The sequence below is a fragment of the Chionomys nivalis genome, chromosome 19 (genome assembly GCF_950005125.1).
Source record: "Chionomys nivalis chromosome 19, mChiNiv1.1, whole genome shotgun sequence".
Taxonomy (NCBI): Eukaryota; Metazoa; Chordata; class Mammalia; order Rodentia; family Cricetidae; genus Chionomys; species Chionomys nivalis.
Genome location: NC_080104.1, coordinates 31,705,532 through 31,720,054, shown reverse-complemented (window position 1 = coordinate 31,720,054; position 14,523 = coordinate 31,705,532). Strand labels below are relative to the sequence as shown.

At 43.9% G+C, this 14,523-nt stretch overlaps 1 protein-coding gene across 2 annotated transcripts in view; it reads left to right on the top strand.

Moving 5' to 3' along the window:
* The first annotated feature begins 2,501 nt into the window (after nucleotides 1–2,501).
* The window catches only part of Tmem131 (transmembrane protein 131), a 157,270-nt gene continuing 145,248 nt past the window's right edge, over nucleotides 2,502–14,523 (top strand). For both annotated transcript variants that reach the window (XM_057751074.1, XM_057751073.1), the window contains exon 1: nucleotides 2,502–3,146. In XM_057751074.1, coding sequence (XP_057607057.1) covers nucleotides 2,972–3,146 — 175 coding nt within the window. In that variant the 5' untranslated portion in view covers nucleotides 2,502–2,971. The remainder of the gene's footprint in view (nucleotides 3,147–14,523) is intronic.

The window sequence follows — 14,523 nt, the reverse complement described above, 5'->3', positions numbered from 1 at the left end:
AGCTGTGGCTGACCTTGGGGATGAGACCAAGAGGTTCAAAGGGTTTTCCCTGTTTTTTACCAGCTAATAGCCTCCACCTGCCAAATGTCCAGATCGTGCTAACGTCCAAAAGGTTACCGAGCTGTCCAGCAAGGCATCTGTGCTGACTACTGAAGTCCACTCCTAGTGACCTTGTCATGAGGTCACCAATGTTCACCAAGCACAGGGGAGGGTGTGAGTATGGTTGAGTCCTCACAGAACCATCTTGGAAGAGGCAAAGACGATCCAAGGAGACACACTGGTGCCCCTCCCTTTAGCAATCAGATTATTCAAACAATGGACCCCAAGGAATTGGAATTTCCCCAGGAATCTCCCTCTGGGGGAAGTGAAAGGCTGAAGCCCCAGTGCCAGCCTAAGGAGGAACCTGGCTCCCAGGAAAAGATTTCCCACAATTCCAACAGCTTCTCAGACCACATTGCTAGAGATTGTGGACTTTTAGGGCCACACTTTGATCAGCACTGCTTAAGGATGCATACCTTTTGCCCTCTATTTAAAGCTAAACTTTGTATTATAGCACTAAAATGGGCTTGGGGGAGACTGAATTTAATTTTCCTCTTCTCACTATGGCCACGTTGAATAAAACTTCTTTCTCTGTTCTTCACTGACTTGTCTCTTTAATTAGTGTTATTGAGGACAGGAGGGCCTGAGACTTACCTTGCCTTGTTTGGGCTGCCTGGGCCCAAACATTGTCTCTAGAGTCAGGTAAAAGCCTATTCAAGTATTGTAAAGACCCATTTAAAAATAAGAACACAACTCAAAAATACACAAATATGTATAGGGTCTTGGAAGGAACTTGTGTAAGGATGCGGACCCACTGCAGAGGCAGTAAGCTCACGAGAAACTGACTTCTGTTGAACATGTCTGTATATGTTCAAGCTCCAAAGACAGACACATGCAAGTTGTTTCCCATGGGGCTTTTGAGCCTGAGGCTAACATGGGGGATGTGGTTAAGCTGGCTTTTGAGAGCCCATGCTTTTCATGGATGGAGGGACTTGTTGGCCTCAAATCTGGAGTGGAGGAAGGGCCCTGGAAGCTAAATTTTGACCCAGCAAAAAACTTACATATCCTTAGGCTTAATTTCCTCCGGTGTTAAACACCTTCCACAAATTCTTGCTTTAGGTACATATCAGAAACCAGTTTAGAGATATTTATGACTATTTCACTACATCACAAACAAAATTAGGCCCTGGGTTAGGACACCTCTCTCTCCTCACCCCCCAGTGAAAGCAAGGAACTTAAATTTAGTGCTAATATTCAGAAAATTATTTTTTTTTAAACAAACTATTAGCACATCAGGGATGGTGGCTCACGCCTCTATCCCAACACTCTCTGGACTTTTAAGGAAGGCAGTGAGTTCCAGTTCAGCCTGGGCTATGCAGCGAATTCTAGATCAACCTAGGTCAAAGAATGAGAACTTGTCTTGGGGGAGGGAGGTGGGGCAAACAAAAAACCATCTGGGGTGAGGTCACCTTCAAAATATATTAGTCTATATCTACATTTACATGCTTGCTTTACAAATAGAACCACTGAGGAGGAGAGCACCCCAGTTCCTTTTTAAAAGATTTTTTGAAACCCTATTTTCTTTTCTAGCTTGTTGAAAGACATTTACTAGGCAAATGTGGCCTTTTAAATAGACCGACTAACTCAACCAAAAGCTGAGGGAAGCAAAAAGACTCTGGGGCTAGGATCTGGAGGAAGTGACCAGACTAGCAAACTGTGACAATATCCTTCCTCTTCCCCAAAGGGTTTAAATGAAGTCTTTTAGAAAGCAGCCATACACACCAAGAACGTTAGTCTGGGAGACAGGAGATGTCTTCTAAAAGGAGACTAGGCACACAGCGTTTGATTTGGGCCTTTAAAGTGAGTATATGCATAGAAACATCTTACTCATTCCAAGACAGGGAAAGCCCAGACTGACTTCTAAAGAGTCACCTGAGACCTTGGGCTTCTCCCAAACTGATGCTTTTTCCGCACACTGTTAAGTTTCCAAAAACAAACAAACAAACAAACAACATACAAAGAGCTTTCTGTGGCCAAGAGGTACGACGAGGCACCCTCTTGGGTACGAAGCTTAGGAAGCCACAAACATAAACACAGAGGGTCCCCATTCTCAAGGAAGCACTGCCAGGAACTGAATCAGACTCTGAACACTCTCCACGTCAAAGGCACTGAGGGGCAGAGGTGCGACCCGAAGGAGTCACTGGCACGGATTGTCAGCTTTGGACTCCGGATGCGCACTCAGACCTCTGGAAGGCTCAGACATTGTAGTACAGACCGGAGCTTGTCCGGGCGTCGGAGGCGCGGCCGGGCCCCGCCCACGCACCAATGCGGCTGCGCAGCGTGGCCACCCCGTCTCCCACGTGACTGCCGTCACTGCCTCCGTGAAGCTTGGGCCGCCATCTTAACTCCTGGCCAGCCCGGGTCTGTCTCCCTCCTCCTCCCGGGCCGGGCAGCGGTGACAGGGTGCGGTTGGCCGCCCAGGCCCGTCAAGTCGGTGAAGCCCGTGGGAGTCTGAGGGCAGGACGAGGAGTCGGAGCTCACGGACTCCACGGCGAACACACGAACAGGCGGGGCCGCCCAGGTGCTGGCACGGAGGGGGCGGGACCTTGCGCCGCGCCCCGCCCCTCAGAGGCCAGCACCGGGGCCCGCGGCCCTTGCCCGTTTCCAGTATGGCCGCCCGCCGTGCCTGACCCGCGGCCTCTCCGTTCCGGCTCTTCGTAGGCGATGCCGATGCCGAGGCTGTGACTGACACTCTCGCTCCCACGCACGCACCGACCCGGACCCACGCCGGGAGCCCGAGCCCTGGGCCCACAACCGCTCTCTCATCCGGCATCTCGGCCACAGCCCGGACCACGGCTCCCGCGCCGCTGCCGTCGCCTCGCGGAGAAGGGTCGCGCCGGACCTCGAGCTCGGCGGCCCCCGGCCGGCCAGGATGGGGAAGCGGGCGGGAGGAGGAGCAGCCGCCACCGCCTCCGCGTCCTCCGGGGCCGGGCTGGAGCCCGCGGCCGGCCGCGGCGGGGGTCCTCGGAGCGCGGCCACCGGCCTCCTGGGAGCGCTGCACCTGGTGATGACCCTCGTGGTGGCTGCGGCGCGGGCCGAGAAGGAAGGTGGGTGGCCGACGGCGGGCTGCGGGCGGGAGAGGGAGGCCCGCGGCGGGCGCCGGCGCGAAGTTGCTGGGTCGAGCCCCGTCCCGAGCCGGCGACTCGCTGTTCGGCAGCCAACTCGCCGCGTCGGCCGCGCGCGGTGGTTCTGCTGCTCTGTGATTCCTTCCCCTCCCGATCCCCTTGTCTTCCCCTTGCCTCCTGTCAATGCCATTTCAAAACTTCCTGAGTTCTCGTATGCTCTTGCCACTTGGCCCGCTATGTGAGAAGGTACCCCGCTTTTTAGGCTTCTTGGTGACTTCAGCTAGGTAAATTGCGGGACACTTTCCTTGTTTCCCCTTTGTTGGGTTTAAATTTGGGCATGCAAGACGGAGCTCACTTTAAAATACTGTGGTTAAAAGAAAATAGCGAGACTGATGGAAAGGCTTCAATGCACAGCTTCTAAAATTTAAATTTGCTGGGACATTTCCTTTGAAGAGGCTCTGTTTCTTTAGTTTTCTTCTTCACTATGCCTTTGCGATATTGAGGATTGTTTGCTTCATTATTAGCCCTAAATAGAATAGCATTTGCCTCTAGTAAGCTACTGGAAGCCGGTTTACATTTCTTGTTTAAGACCCTCGCGTAATTCCGTGTCTTTTTCTTTGATGTGTGAGCCCATAGAAACAAATGGCAAGTTCCCAGCTTGCAAACCTTTCACCTGTAATTCACAGTTAAAGGCTCACACCTGTTTATAAAACTTCCCTAATATTGTAAGCCAGTAAAACTGGTACTTTGACAGGGCCAGAAAATTACTTTGTAATCTTGAAGACCAAAACTGTGATTTTTTTTTTTTGTTTGGACTACCCGTGTCTGATGAGCCCGGGGGAATGTGAGCGGTCACAAAGCCTTCATGAATTAATTCACTCACGGTGAATACTGCCTCCACCCCCCCACCCCTCCAAGGAAGGAAACTAGTTAGGATATCTTTCATGGCACACCAGGGATTCTCTACCCAGAAAATAATTTCTTGTCTTAAAACTTTGAAGTTGTCTTCCTGTATGACTATGAAGTCTCTTGGTTTTTACTGTTATTGATTGGCAGCTGCAGAGGTAAACCAGATTAGCTTTACAGTGCAACAATGTGTCCGTTTACTCTTCATTTTCCTTAAAAACAATTGCATTCCTCATTTAACTCAAAACAGCCTCAGTCTGGTTAATATACGAACATTAATCAGAGAATGGCAAGGATTTGGCAGAGGCAATATTATTTTAAGCGTAAAAATGTTGTTTTAAGATCGTCAGGCCTGAGGTTGTCATAATTATTTATGATCTCCTGTTAGTGTTGTTATGGGTGACCATGGTAGCCAACATTTGGACATGTGTGTTGAGCAAACCCTTTATAGTTATAACTTAATGGGTATGTCTTCTTGTGTTTCACGGAGACCTGGGAGGCTCTTGTTCTGCTTTTCTGTTGATTGCCCTGTATAGTGCAGGCACACAGTAGGCATCTAACCTTTGAGTAAAAGACTGTTCTCGTGAACTGGTAGCACAGGGACCTGAAGCAGTAATTGTGTCTAAGTTTGTGTTATCCTTCTAAAGCTGCCTATTTTTTCAATTGCCATTTTATATGCTAATTTTGGGGGTACAGTTAAGTAAATGACTACTTTATGAGGACATCAGCTGAAAATATATTTGCTCATTCTCCATGCGCAGTTTACAAGTATCTATTCACTTCTCTCATATTCATAAATACGTGCAAAGCCTGCAGAATAGCTGCCAAGGTGTTAAGTATGAAAAGTGATCAAGCCACCGGACCTCCCTGAATCAGACAGCCTTTGTGGCTGTGCTGTATCTGGAGGAATAATTTGTATGGACAAAATAGTTATTTAAGATATTAAGAGTAATTCAAGTGGTGGTGAACATAACTTTAATCCCAGCACTCAGGAGGCAGAGGGAGGGATCCCTGAGTGTAAGTCCAACCTGTTCTACAGAGAGAGTTCTAGGACAGCCAGGGCTACACAGAGAAACCCTGTCTTGAAAAACAAACAAATAAAACAAAAAGATTATTATTTATTTATTTATTTATATAGATCATAGGCCTTGATCTCTCATAAATGGGTCTGGTTTTAATCAAATGTTCCCAAAAGTTCTTCCAATAAATGTTCTACTCTCTAAACATACTTCTAGATCAAGTTCCAGGCTTTTATTATTATTATTATTATTATTGTTATATAAGTAGGGAAATGGAATTGATTCCCCCAGGATTGTGACACAGTGTCTCTGGCCTCTGTTGTGGCACTAATATGACGTTTGCCCCACGAGAGTGTTGTTGAGTTGTCTCTCTTTTCCCCCCAGAAAGTTTGGGCAAATTGTAAAGATAGCTTTCAGTTTATCTGTTTATACTCCAAGTATTGTCTGTGTCAAGTAGTATAGTTTGAATTTTCCAAGAAGGGATATACTAGCAATTTTAGTGGTGATTCTTTGGGTATTTTGTATGTTTGTATGTTTTTTCCTGCATTGCAGTAGAATTTCACTAGAAAACCAAGACAAAGTAAAAGTCACTGTCTCCTAAAAAGCTGCAGGCAAAGTTGGATTGCCTATTGCAGGTCATCATGTTTGAACTAGATGATCATTTTCTTGACAGGACATGAGCCATTCCCTGTCTTAACATCCTTATGTCTTAGGACTCATATCTTCACACCTATCTTAACTGATCTGTGAAGTGTGTTGTCGCAGGTCCAGAGGAAAGGGACCTTTGACAGCATTTTCTTTTTTTTTTTTTTTTTTTTTTGGTTTTTTCGAGACAGGGTTTCTCTGTGGTTTTGGAGCCTGTCCTGGAACTAGCTCTTGTAGACCAGGCTGGTCTCGAACTCACAGAGATCTGCCTGCCTCTGCCTCCCAAGTGCTGGGATTAAAGGCGTGCGCCACCACCGCCCGGCCTTTGACAGCATTTTCATTGCGCTTGAACGTTTGTAAAAACTTTGAGACAGTTGCCAGACATAAAGTTACTATAATTACCACAGATAACCAGCTTATTTTGATTAGGGTCAAGATTTTTCTTGAGACTAAGATTTAGAGACTGAAAACAGAAAGTCTTGTTGTCTGTTTCTGTCTGTCTCTGTAATAAAATAAATTACTAAAATACAAAGAGTGGAGATACATATATGTATGGTATACTTAGACTTTTGATGGTATCTTGAGTTACAGATCGGCGTTGCCAGCGAAGAAGCCTTTTTTAAAAGATTTATTTTATGTGTATGTTTTGCCTGCATCTAAGTATGTTTACAGCATGAATGGCAGGTACATGCCAGAAGAAGGGGTCAGATCCCTTGGAGCTGGAGTTACAGATTGTTGTGAGCTGAGTGCTTTGAGTGTTTAGACCTGAACCTGGCTCTTCTGCAAGATCAGGAAGTGCTCTTAACTGCTGAGCCACCTCTCCACCCCACTCTTGCCAATAATATTTTTTTTAAGAACATTTTATGTATTCATTTCATTGTGAAGTGGGTTTTGGAAGGTGTGGTGCCTTTTACTCTAAATTAGCGGGAACCATTATATATCTAGTAAATTCAACTTGGGCTATTTCATTTTAGTCTGAAGACTGCCTCTGTTTTCATTAACTGTCAGTTAAAGGCAAGATCAAGTTTATAGTGTTAATTAAGACTTAATTTTTTCCCATATGTGATGGTTTCATACATAAATTTTTATTTTAAGCTATATTTGTGTCATAAGTACAGAAAAATGTTACCTGTACTTTCCTGTATTTTCTGTACAAAGCATAAGAACCAAGTGCTTAGGACTAAAGGCCAGAAGACAGGAGATTAAAAAAAAAAAGCCTGTTAGTGATTTGTCTTAGGGTCATAGAATTCATTAGGAGAGATATGTATTTTCTAATGTAAAGTTATATTTTAAATGTGTTTTGAGAGTGAGATATTTTATCCTTTGGGTAGAATGGCTACATTTTGATTTAGAGTCTGTTACGTAGCTTAGTACAGAATGAACACTTCACTGATGAGCTCGTTTTGCTTTTTCTAAAAGCTCCTTGGTAGTCAGAAACATTGGAGTTCTATAGTGGGAAGAAGTACCCTTTTGTTTTGCTGGTAACCAGTCTCTTCCTCTTTCCAGTATTTTCCCCCTCTCTGAATTCTTACAGCAAGTCTTGATAGCCACTGCTGAGGAGATGAGCTTTGGAAGCAGATGGAAAACCATCTAATTTGTTATCTGAAGTCTTGATAAAACATGCTCCTCTTGGGGGCACAGTAATAAAAGTCTTTATTGGGTGCTCAATATCTTAGAAACGCTCTCTTCTTGTGGCTTGATTTCTTTTTGGTTTGCCAAACCAAGGCGCCTGAATTCTCCTTTTTGTCTGTTGAGAGCATATGACGAATGAACTTTGTACTTCTTGGTTGTCATTGTGTCCTAGCCAGCTGTCACTCCTCTGCATGTGCCAGTTGGATGTCTGTTTTCATCTGTGTGTCTGGCCAGCAGCATACACTAAAGCCCTGGGCAGGATTAGCTTATGCCACCTCCAGTTTCCCAGTTGTTTTAGTGCCATGTTATTTCCCAGGCACATTGGACTCATTTTTGATCTTTTACCAGGTGGTGCCAATGCCTGTGACCCCCTCCTTTGGCCAGCTCTTCTTCCAACTTTGTCCAGCTCAGAGCACTCCCAAATTTTGCCATTTCTGTGCAGTCCTGCTCCTTTTGACAGTGTGTTGTCTGTTCATTGCTCATTTTATTTCATGCCATTGTGTCAGTTATTGCAGTGATTCCCTGGCCGCCCTCCTTCACCCAGACTGGATTTTGTGTGAGGCATCTATCTACAATACGAACATAGTTTTGAATGAAGATTTGCTGAAATGATCTCACCTTCTGCTTTTTTTAACCTGTGACCTGGGTGACCTGGAGTTTAGAGTCAAGAGTAGGTAAAAACCTCAATTTAAGTGTAGTTATCCTTAGGAAATCTGTTATAGTAGGCTATTGGGTGACACCATCTTTCTCTTCCCACATATTGCTTCAGTTTATAACTAAAATGATTTGTGTATCCTTACCTAAACCGTCACACTTCTGGGGCTGGAGAGACAGCTCAGTATGAAGAATGTGTACTGCTTGTTTAGACTCACATTAGGTTTCCAACACCCACTTGAGAGGGAGGCTGACAACTTTCTCTAACTCCTATTCTGGGAGATCTGATGCCCTCTTCTGGGCTCTTGAAAGAACCTGCCCTCACATGCACACTATCCCACACAGATGCACAGCAAACACATAATTAAAAGTAAATAAATCTTAAAAAATAAATAATAAACTATCACTACCATAACTTGAGGACTTTTAAGATTTTTAGATCCTCAAAATGGTGAGACTGGCTTAGTGCTCAGGGTAACTGCTGATAAATGGTGAGGCCAAGATCCCATGTAAGCCATTGGTTCCCTGAGCAAACCTCATAGTTTACAGTGAGCATTCGTGTTGAAGAGACAGAGTAAACATGCCCGTGCAGGACCAGTTGCTTGGTTATTTTATTTTATTTTCTAAGACTGGGTCTCCCCCAGCTATCCTGGAACTCAGTAGAGCAGACTGGCCTTGAACTAGAGGAGATTAGTGCTTGGATTAAAGATGTGTACTATCACACCCAGCTAATTCCTTGGTTTAAAATAGTCATATATTTTTTTTTAAAGATTTGTTTATTGTGTATATAGAATTTTGCCTGCATACCAAAAGAGGGCACCAGATCTTATTATAGATGGTTGGAAGCCGCCATGTGGTTGCTGGGAATTGAACTCAGGACCTCTGGAAGAATCTCTGAGTTTTTAATCTCTGAGCCTTCTCTCTAGCCCTAAATAGTCATATTGTAAGCTGGACGGTGGTGGCTCACACCTTTTAACACCAGCACTAGGTAGGCAGAGGCTGGCAAATGTATGTGAGTTCACGGCCAGCCTGGTCTACAGAGCGAGTTCCAGGACAGCCAGGGCTATGCAGAGAAACCCTGTTTCAACCCCTCCGCTGCTTCCCCTCAGAAAAGTCATATTCTGTCAACTTGGTAAATATTAAAATGCTCATAGACAATTCAGGATCATCAGAATTTTTATAAGGAAACTTTCTTATTAGTGGATAGTTAGGGTATTGAATGTTTGCTTTTGGTAGCTACTGCCTTTTGTATATGATGAGTTAGGAGCCTAGTATTGTTGCTTGGGTTAAGTAATATTGCATTCTGTAAGTACTCCATAGCTCTTGATTGGTGGGACAGGTTTATCTAGACCTGGGCAGTATTCCCAGAAGTTGGTACTGAAGAGAATCCAAAGGCTGAGTAGAATTTGTTTGTTGTTCATTGTTTTAGTTTGAGACAGAGTCTTAACTATGTTGCCCAGGGTGGCCTCCAACTTCTTATTCTCCTGCTTCAGACTCCTAAGTGCTAGGATTGAAAACAGGTGCCACCATGCCCAGGAAGATTTTGCTTTTGATAGAGAAGGGAGTCTCTTTGAGGCTTCAGTCTGAATCCAAGGGTTTCAGAAGAAGCATACCTCTAGTGTTTTGGTTTTTCTTCCAAAGGCATTTGAGAAACTTTGATTTGTTTCATTCTGCTGCATACAACACATATGGCAAAGGTCTGAAAAATGTCTAAGGTCGAAGAGGACCCTTGATATGTCTGTCATGATAAAAGTGTAAAACCTGCATTATCTTTTTAAAACTGCGATAAAACTCACAAGGTTTACCATATTAATCACTGTAGAGGTGTTCAATTCAGTCACTCTAAGTATGTTCACATGCTGTGCAGTAGGTCTCCAGAATGCTTTCATTATACAGAATTGGAACCCCTGTGCCTATAAACAATTCCCATTTCTCTCCACTACTGCCCCCTCCCCCAGCCACAGTGTCTGAATTTGATAATAGACGCTATATATATATATATATATATATATAAGTGGACTCCCCCAACATTGTCGTTTTTGACCTCTTTTATTTTACTTGACATAAGTCTGTAAAGCTTATGTTGCACCATGTTTTGGAATTTTCATTTTCTCCCTGTGTGGGCCAGGCTGGCCTCAAACTCAACTGCCTCCTTTCCAAGACTACAATGCTGGGTCCATAGGCAGGCACTATCACAGTTTCTCATTTCTTTCAATACTAGAGATTGAAACCAGGGCCATGCATACGCTGGTTAAGTGCTCTGTCACTGTTGTCTGAGGTTTCTGTCCTGCTCGGTCCCGTAGTCATTAAGTTCCAAAGAAATCACACAGAGGTCTACATTAACTATAAACTGATTGGCCAATTAGCTCAGGTTTCTTATTAACTCTTATAACTTATATTATTATCCTTGTCTATGCTAGCCACGTGGCTTGGTACCTTATTCAGCGAGGCAGTCACATCTTGTTTCTTCTGTGGCTGGGCCAGGACTGCAGAGAGAGCTTTCCTCTTCCCAGAATTCTTCTGTTCTCCTTGACCCGCCTGTACTTCCTGTCTGGTTGTCCTGCCTATACTCCTGCCTGGCTACTGATCAATCAGCGTTTATTTAAAATATAATTGACAGAATACAGACAGTTGTCCCATACCATGTCACTGAGCTATATCCCTGGTTCTTTCTAACGTCTATTTTGTCTGTGGCAGGGTCCCCTCAGTTGCCTATGTTGAGTGTGCTAGGTAGCTTAAGAAAGCCTTGAACTTGGCACCTTGCTATCTCAGCATCCCAAATAGAGCAGCTATGATTCTAGACGTGTGCCATCATGTGTGGCTGTTTTTTACTTTTAGTAAACAGAATCTTTATACCCCACACTGGATTCGAACTCAACAATCTCCTTGCCTCAACCTCCTTAGTACAGGGATTATATTTGTATTAGGCCATGCTCAGCCTGGTTTCTTACTTTAGTTAATGAGTTTTTTTTTTTTTTGGTTTTTCGAGACAGGGTTTCTCTGTGGTTTTGGAGCCTGTCCTGGAACTAGCTCTGTAGACCAGGCTGGTCTCGAACTCACAGAGATCCGCCTGCCTCTGCCTCCCGAGTGCTGGGATTAAAGGCTAGTTAATGAGTTTTTAGTGTATAGAATAATGGGTTTCAGTATGACATTTTCACACACAGATGTCATGGTACTTTGTTAATATTTACTCCTCTACAACCCTCTGTTCCTCCTCCTCACACTAAGCTTGTTTCCCCTTCTACTTTTGTGTCACATATACATATTTCAATTCAGAGTCCACATGTAAGAGAAAATACACAATAGTTTACCTTTCCTACACTCACCATTTCCTTCACCAGCCTCACCTGTTTCTTAAACTGCGTATATCTATATACGGATATGGGGGGACACATATGTATGTGTGGATGTAGAAGTTAGGTGACAACTTCATTATGGGTTTCACTATGTAGCTCTGACTGTCCTGAACTCAGTATGTACACCAGGGTGGCCTCAAATTCACAGAGATCTACCTGCTTCTGCCTCCTGAGTGCTGGAATCAAAAGTGTGCACCACTATGCCTGGCTCCCCACCTTGTTTTTTGAGACAGGATTTCTCATTGGGTCCTGAACCTTGTTTATTAGATGAGGCCTGTCTCTACTTCTTTTGAACTGGGATTGAAGCATGTTCTGCCCTGCCTGGCTGTTTGCTTGGGTGTTAACAGTCATATCAGGTCCTTATGTTTGCACTTTCCAGACACTGAGCTGTCTTTCTAACTCATGATTTCTTAACTTGTAAGGCAGAATAACATTCTTTTATAGATACATGGCCTCATTTTCATCTATCCACTCATCCATAGACACTTGGGCTGCTTCTGCCTCTTGGGTTTTATGAATGATACCATGAATATAGGTGTGTAATTACCTCTTCAAGAATTTTCTTTCGCCGGGCGATGGTGGCGCATGCCTTTAATCCCAGCAGTCGGGAGGCAGAGGCAGGCGGATCTCTGTGAGTTCGAGACCAGCCTAGTCTACAGAGCTAGTTCCAGGACAGGCTCCAAAGCCACAGAGAAACCCTGTCTCGGAAAAAAAAAAAAAAAAGAATTTTCTTTCAATTCTTTGAGTACCCAAAACTGTATTGTGTGGTAGTTTTATTTTTAATTTTTTTCTGCAGAAGACATTTTTTTTTATTAGTAGCCACACTATTTTATAACCACACCAGTAGCATACAGAGGCTCTAGTTTCAACACAGCCATGCTAATACAGTCATTCATTCACTTATTCATTTGGATAGTAGCCATCTTAGAGAGTGTGAGATAATAGGCCATTGTGGTTTTGGTTTTTATTTCTCTGAAGATTAGAGATGTTGAGCGTCTTTTAATGTGCCTGTTGGCCATTTATACGTATTCTCTGAGAAATGTCTAGTTAAGTAATTTGCCTGAACTTTGGCCAGGTTTTTTTGTTGTTGAGTTACAGTTTCTACATATTTTGAGTATTAACTTTTTTCTGACTTAAAAATATGGTCTCTTATTGCACATGTTTCCTAGTCATTCTTTTATTATTTTCTTTGATGAGCAAAGTTTTTGAGTTGGACATGGTGGTGTACACCATGTAGGGATAAAGATTACCACAAGTCAAGCCCAGCCTCGTCTACATAGTGAGTTCTGGGCCAACCATGGCTACATCATGAGACATTATCTAACTCTCTCAAAAAACAAAACAAAAACAAAAAATGGAAAGAGATTGAGAAAGAGAAGAGAGTAAGGTGGACTAGGAATGGGGGACCAGAGAGGCAAGAGTGCCTGCAAGAGTTTTTGTGCACCATGTGCATACAGATTACTGAGACCTTAGGGTATCATATCCCTTGGAGCTGGAAATACAGTTGTGACCCACCTGACGTGGGAACTGGGACCTAAACCTGGTCCTTTACAGAGCAGTGTGCCTTTTAACTGCTGAGTCGTCTCTACAGCCTTGGCAGGTCTGCTCTTAAAAACTAATTTTTATATAGTTATATTACTATGTCTGAGTCAAAGAATGCACTAGCTAAAAACTGTCTGCAGTAAAGTTTGGGAAGTTGTGTAAGGTCACTACTGATTTGTCAGTGTGAGCAGTTTGTGTAGAAGATATGGTAAGAGTCTGACCTGAGTTTTCCTTTTTGAGAAAATAGGAAGGAGAAGTTTTTAGGGGGCAGTAGTTATGGCACAGGAGTCTTGCAAATCTTCCCTGCGTTTGTAGAGAGCTTAAGAGATGCAATGAGTCATTCCAAAAGTGATTTGGTGCAGTGGGGGACTTTCAAGCAGCACTCAGGTAAGACTGGACCACTTTTAAGACGCTGCTATGAATTAGAGATCTGTGTTCCTCTGAAGTGCTGCTTTCTGGTTAGTAAGTGGGGAGTGGGGGAGTGGTCAACACCCCAGCAGGCCAGAGTAGTAGTGGTTATATCCTTGATGTAGAGTTACTTTGTCTGAGTGGAATTGTGGTTAGCACTCCCAGCAGGCAGCTGTGCTTTCTAGATGGAGGGAGTTACTTTGTACTTTGGTGCTACTTAGGGCTTTGCCTGGGCTGTTGCCTGGGCCTATGAGTAGGTTATTGAGGAAGTCATGCCAGAGGAGATATGAGAAGGAAGATATAGTCTGGGAATTCAATCCAGTTTTAATGGAATCCTAAGAGAGTCTTATAAATGGAACATTTCTGAATATTGTCACTTCCTTCCTGACTGCATCTGGGTGTATTTTTAGTTGCACAGTATCATGGGCTTCTCGGGGTTAGGTCGTGTTATCACTGCTAGTTCTAGTGGTTTAAAAGGGTTCAGCACTGCCAGACACGGTGGGGCATGTCTATAATCTAAGCACTAAGGAGGCTGAGGGTAGGAGGTTCATGAATTGGAAGCTAGCCTGAGCTAGCATAGCAAGACTTTTGCCCTCCGTGTGTGCATATGTTGAGTTCTTCCTTGGTAGATGTAAATTTGTGTTACTCGAACAAATACTCGAAATAACCAAATTATAGAGAGGAAAGGTTGATTTTGGCTCATATGTTGGAGATTTTGATCCATGGCCACTTAGACCCATTGCTTTTAGGTTTGTGGCAAAGCTTGGTGGGAGGCTGTGGCAAAGTTGTTCAACACATGTGCAGGATATAACAAGAACATAGGTCCCCTCTCTCAGTTTTCTCCACCCCTCAGGAGCACCCCTTTGGAGTAGCTGCCTGTGAGACCTGGGCACATCTGAATCTAAACTAGCTCTAAGAGAAGTCATAAAACAGTGACTTAAAGGTGAACCAGAATGAAGAGAAAGTACTTCTGAAGTGATGACATTTTTACACATCTGATTTTCACTATTTTAGGGCTGGGTTGCTTATCTTTGAAGGCTGCAGTACTTAGGCCACAGGTAGACTGCAGCCAAGGCTAGACAGAACTAAGAGGGAAGCTGTCATCCATGCAAGGATTAAACGTGATGAGGCCTGCAATGTAGACAGCACCCTGATTGACAGGAAGCAAGGACTCAGTAAACACGAGCAGTTACCAAG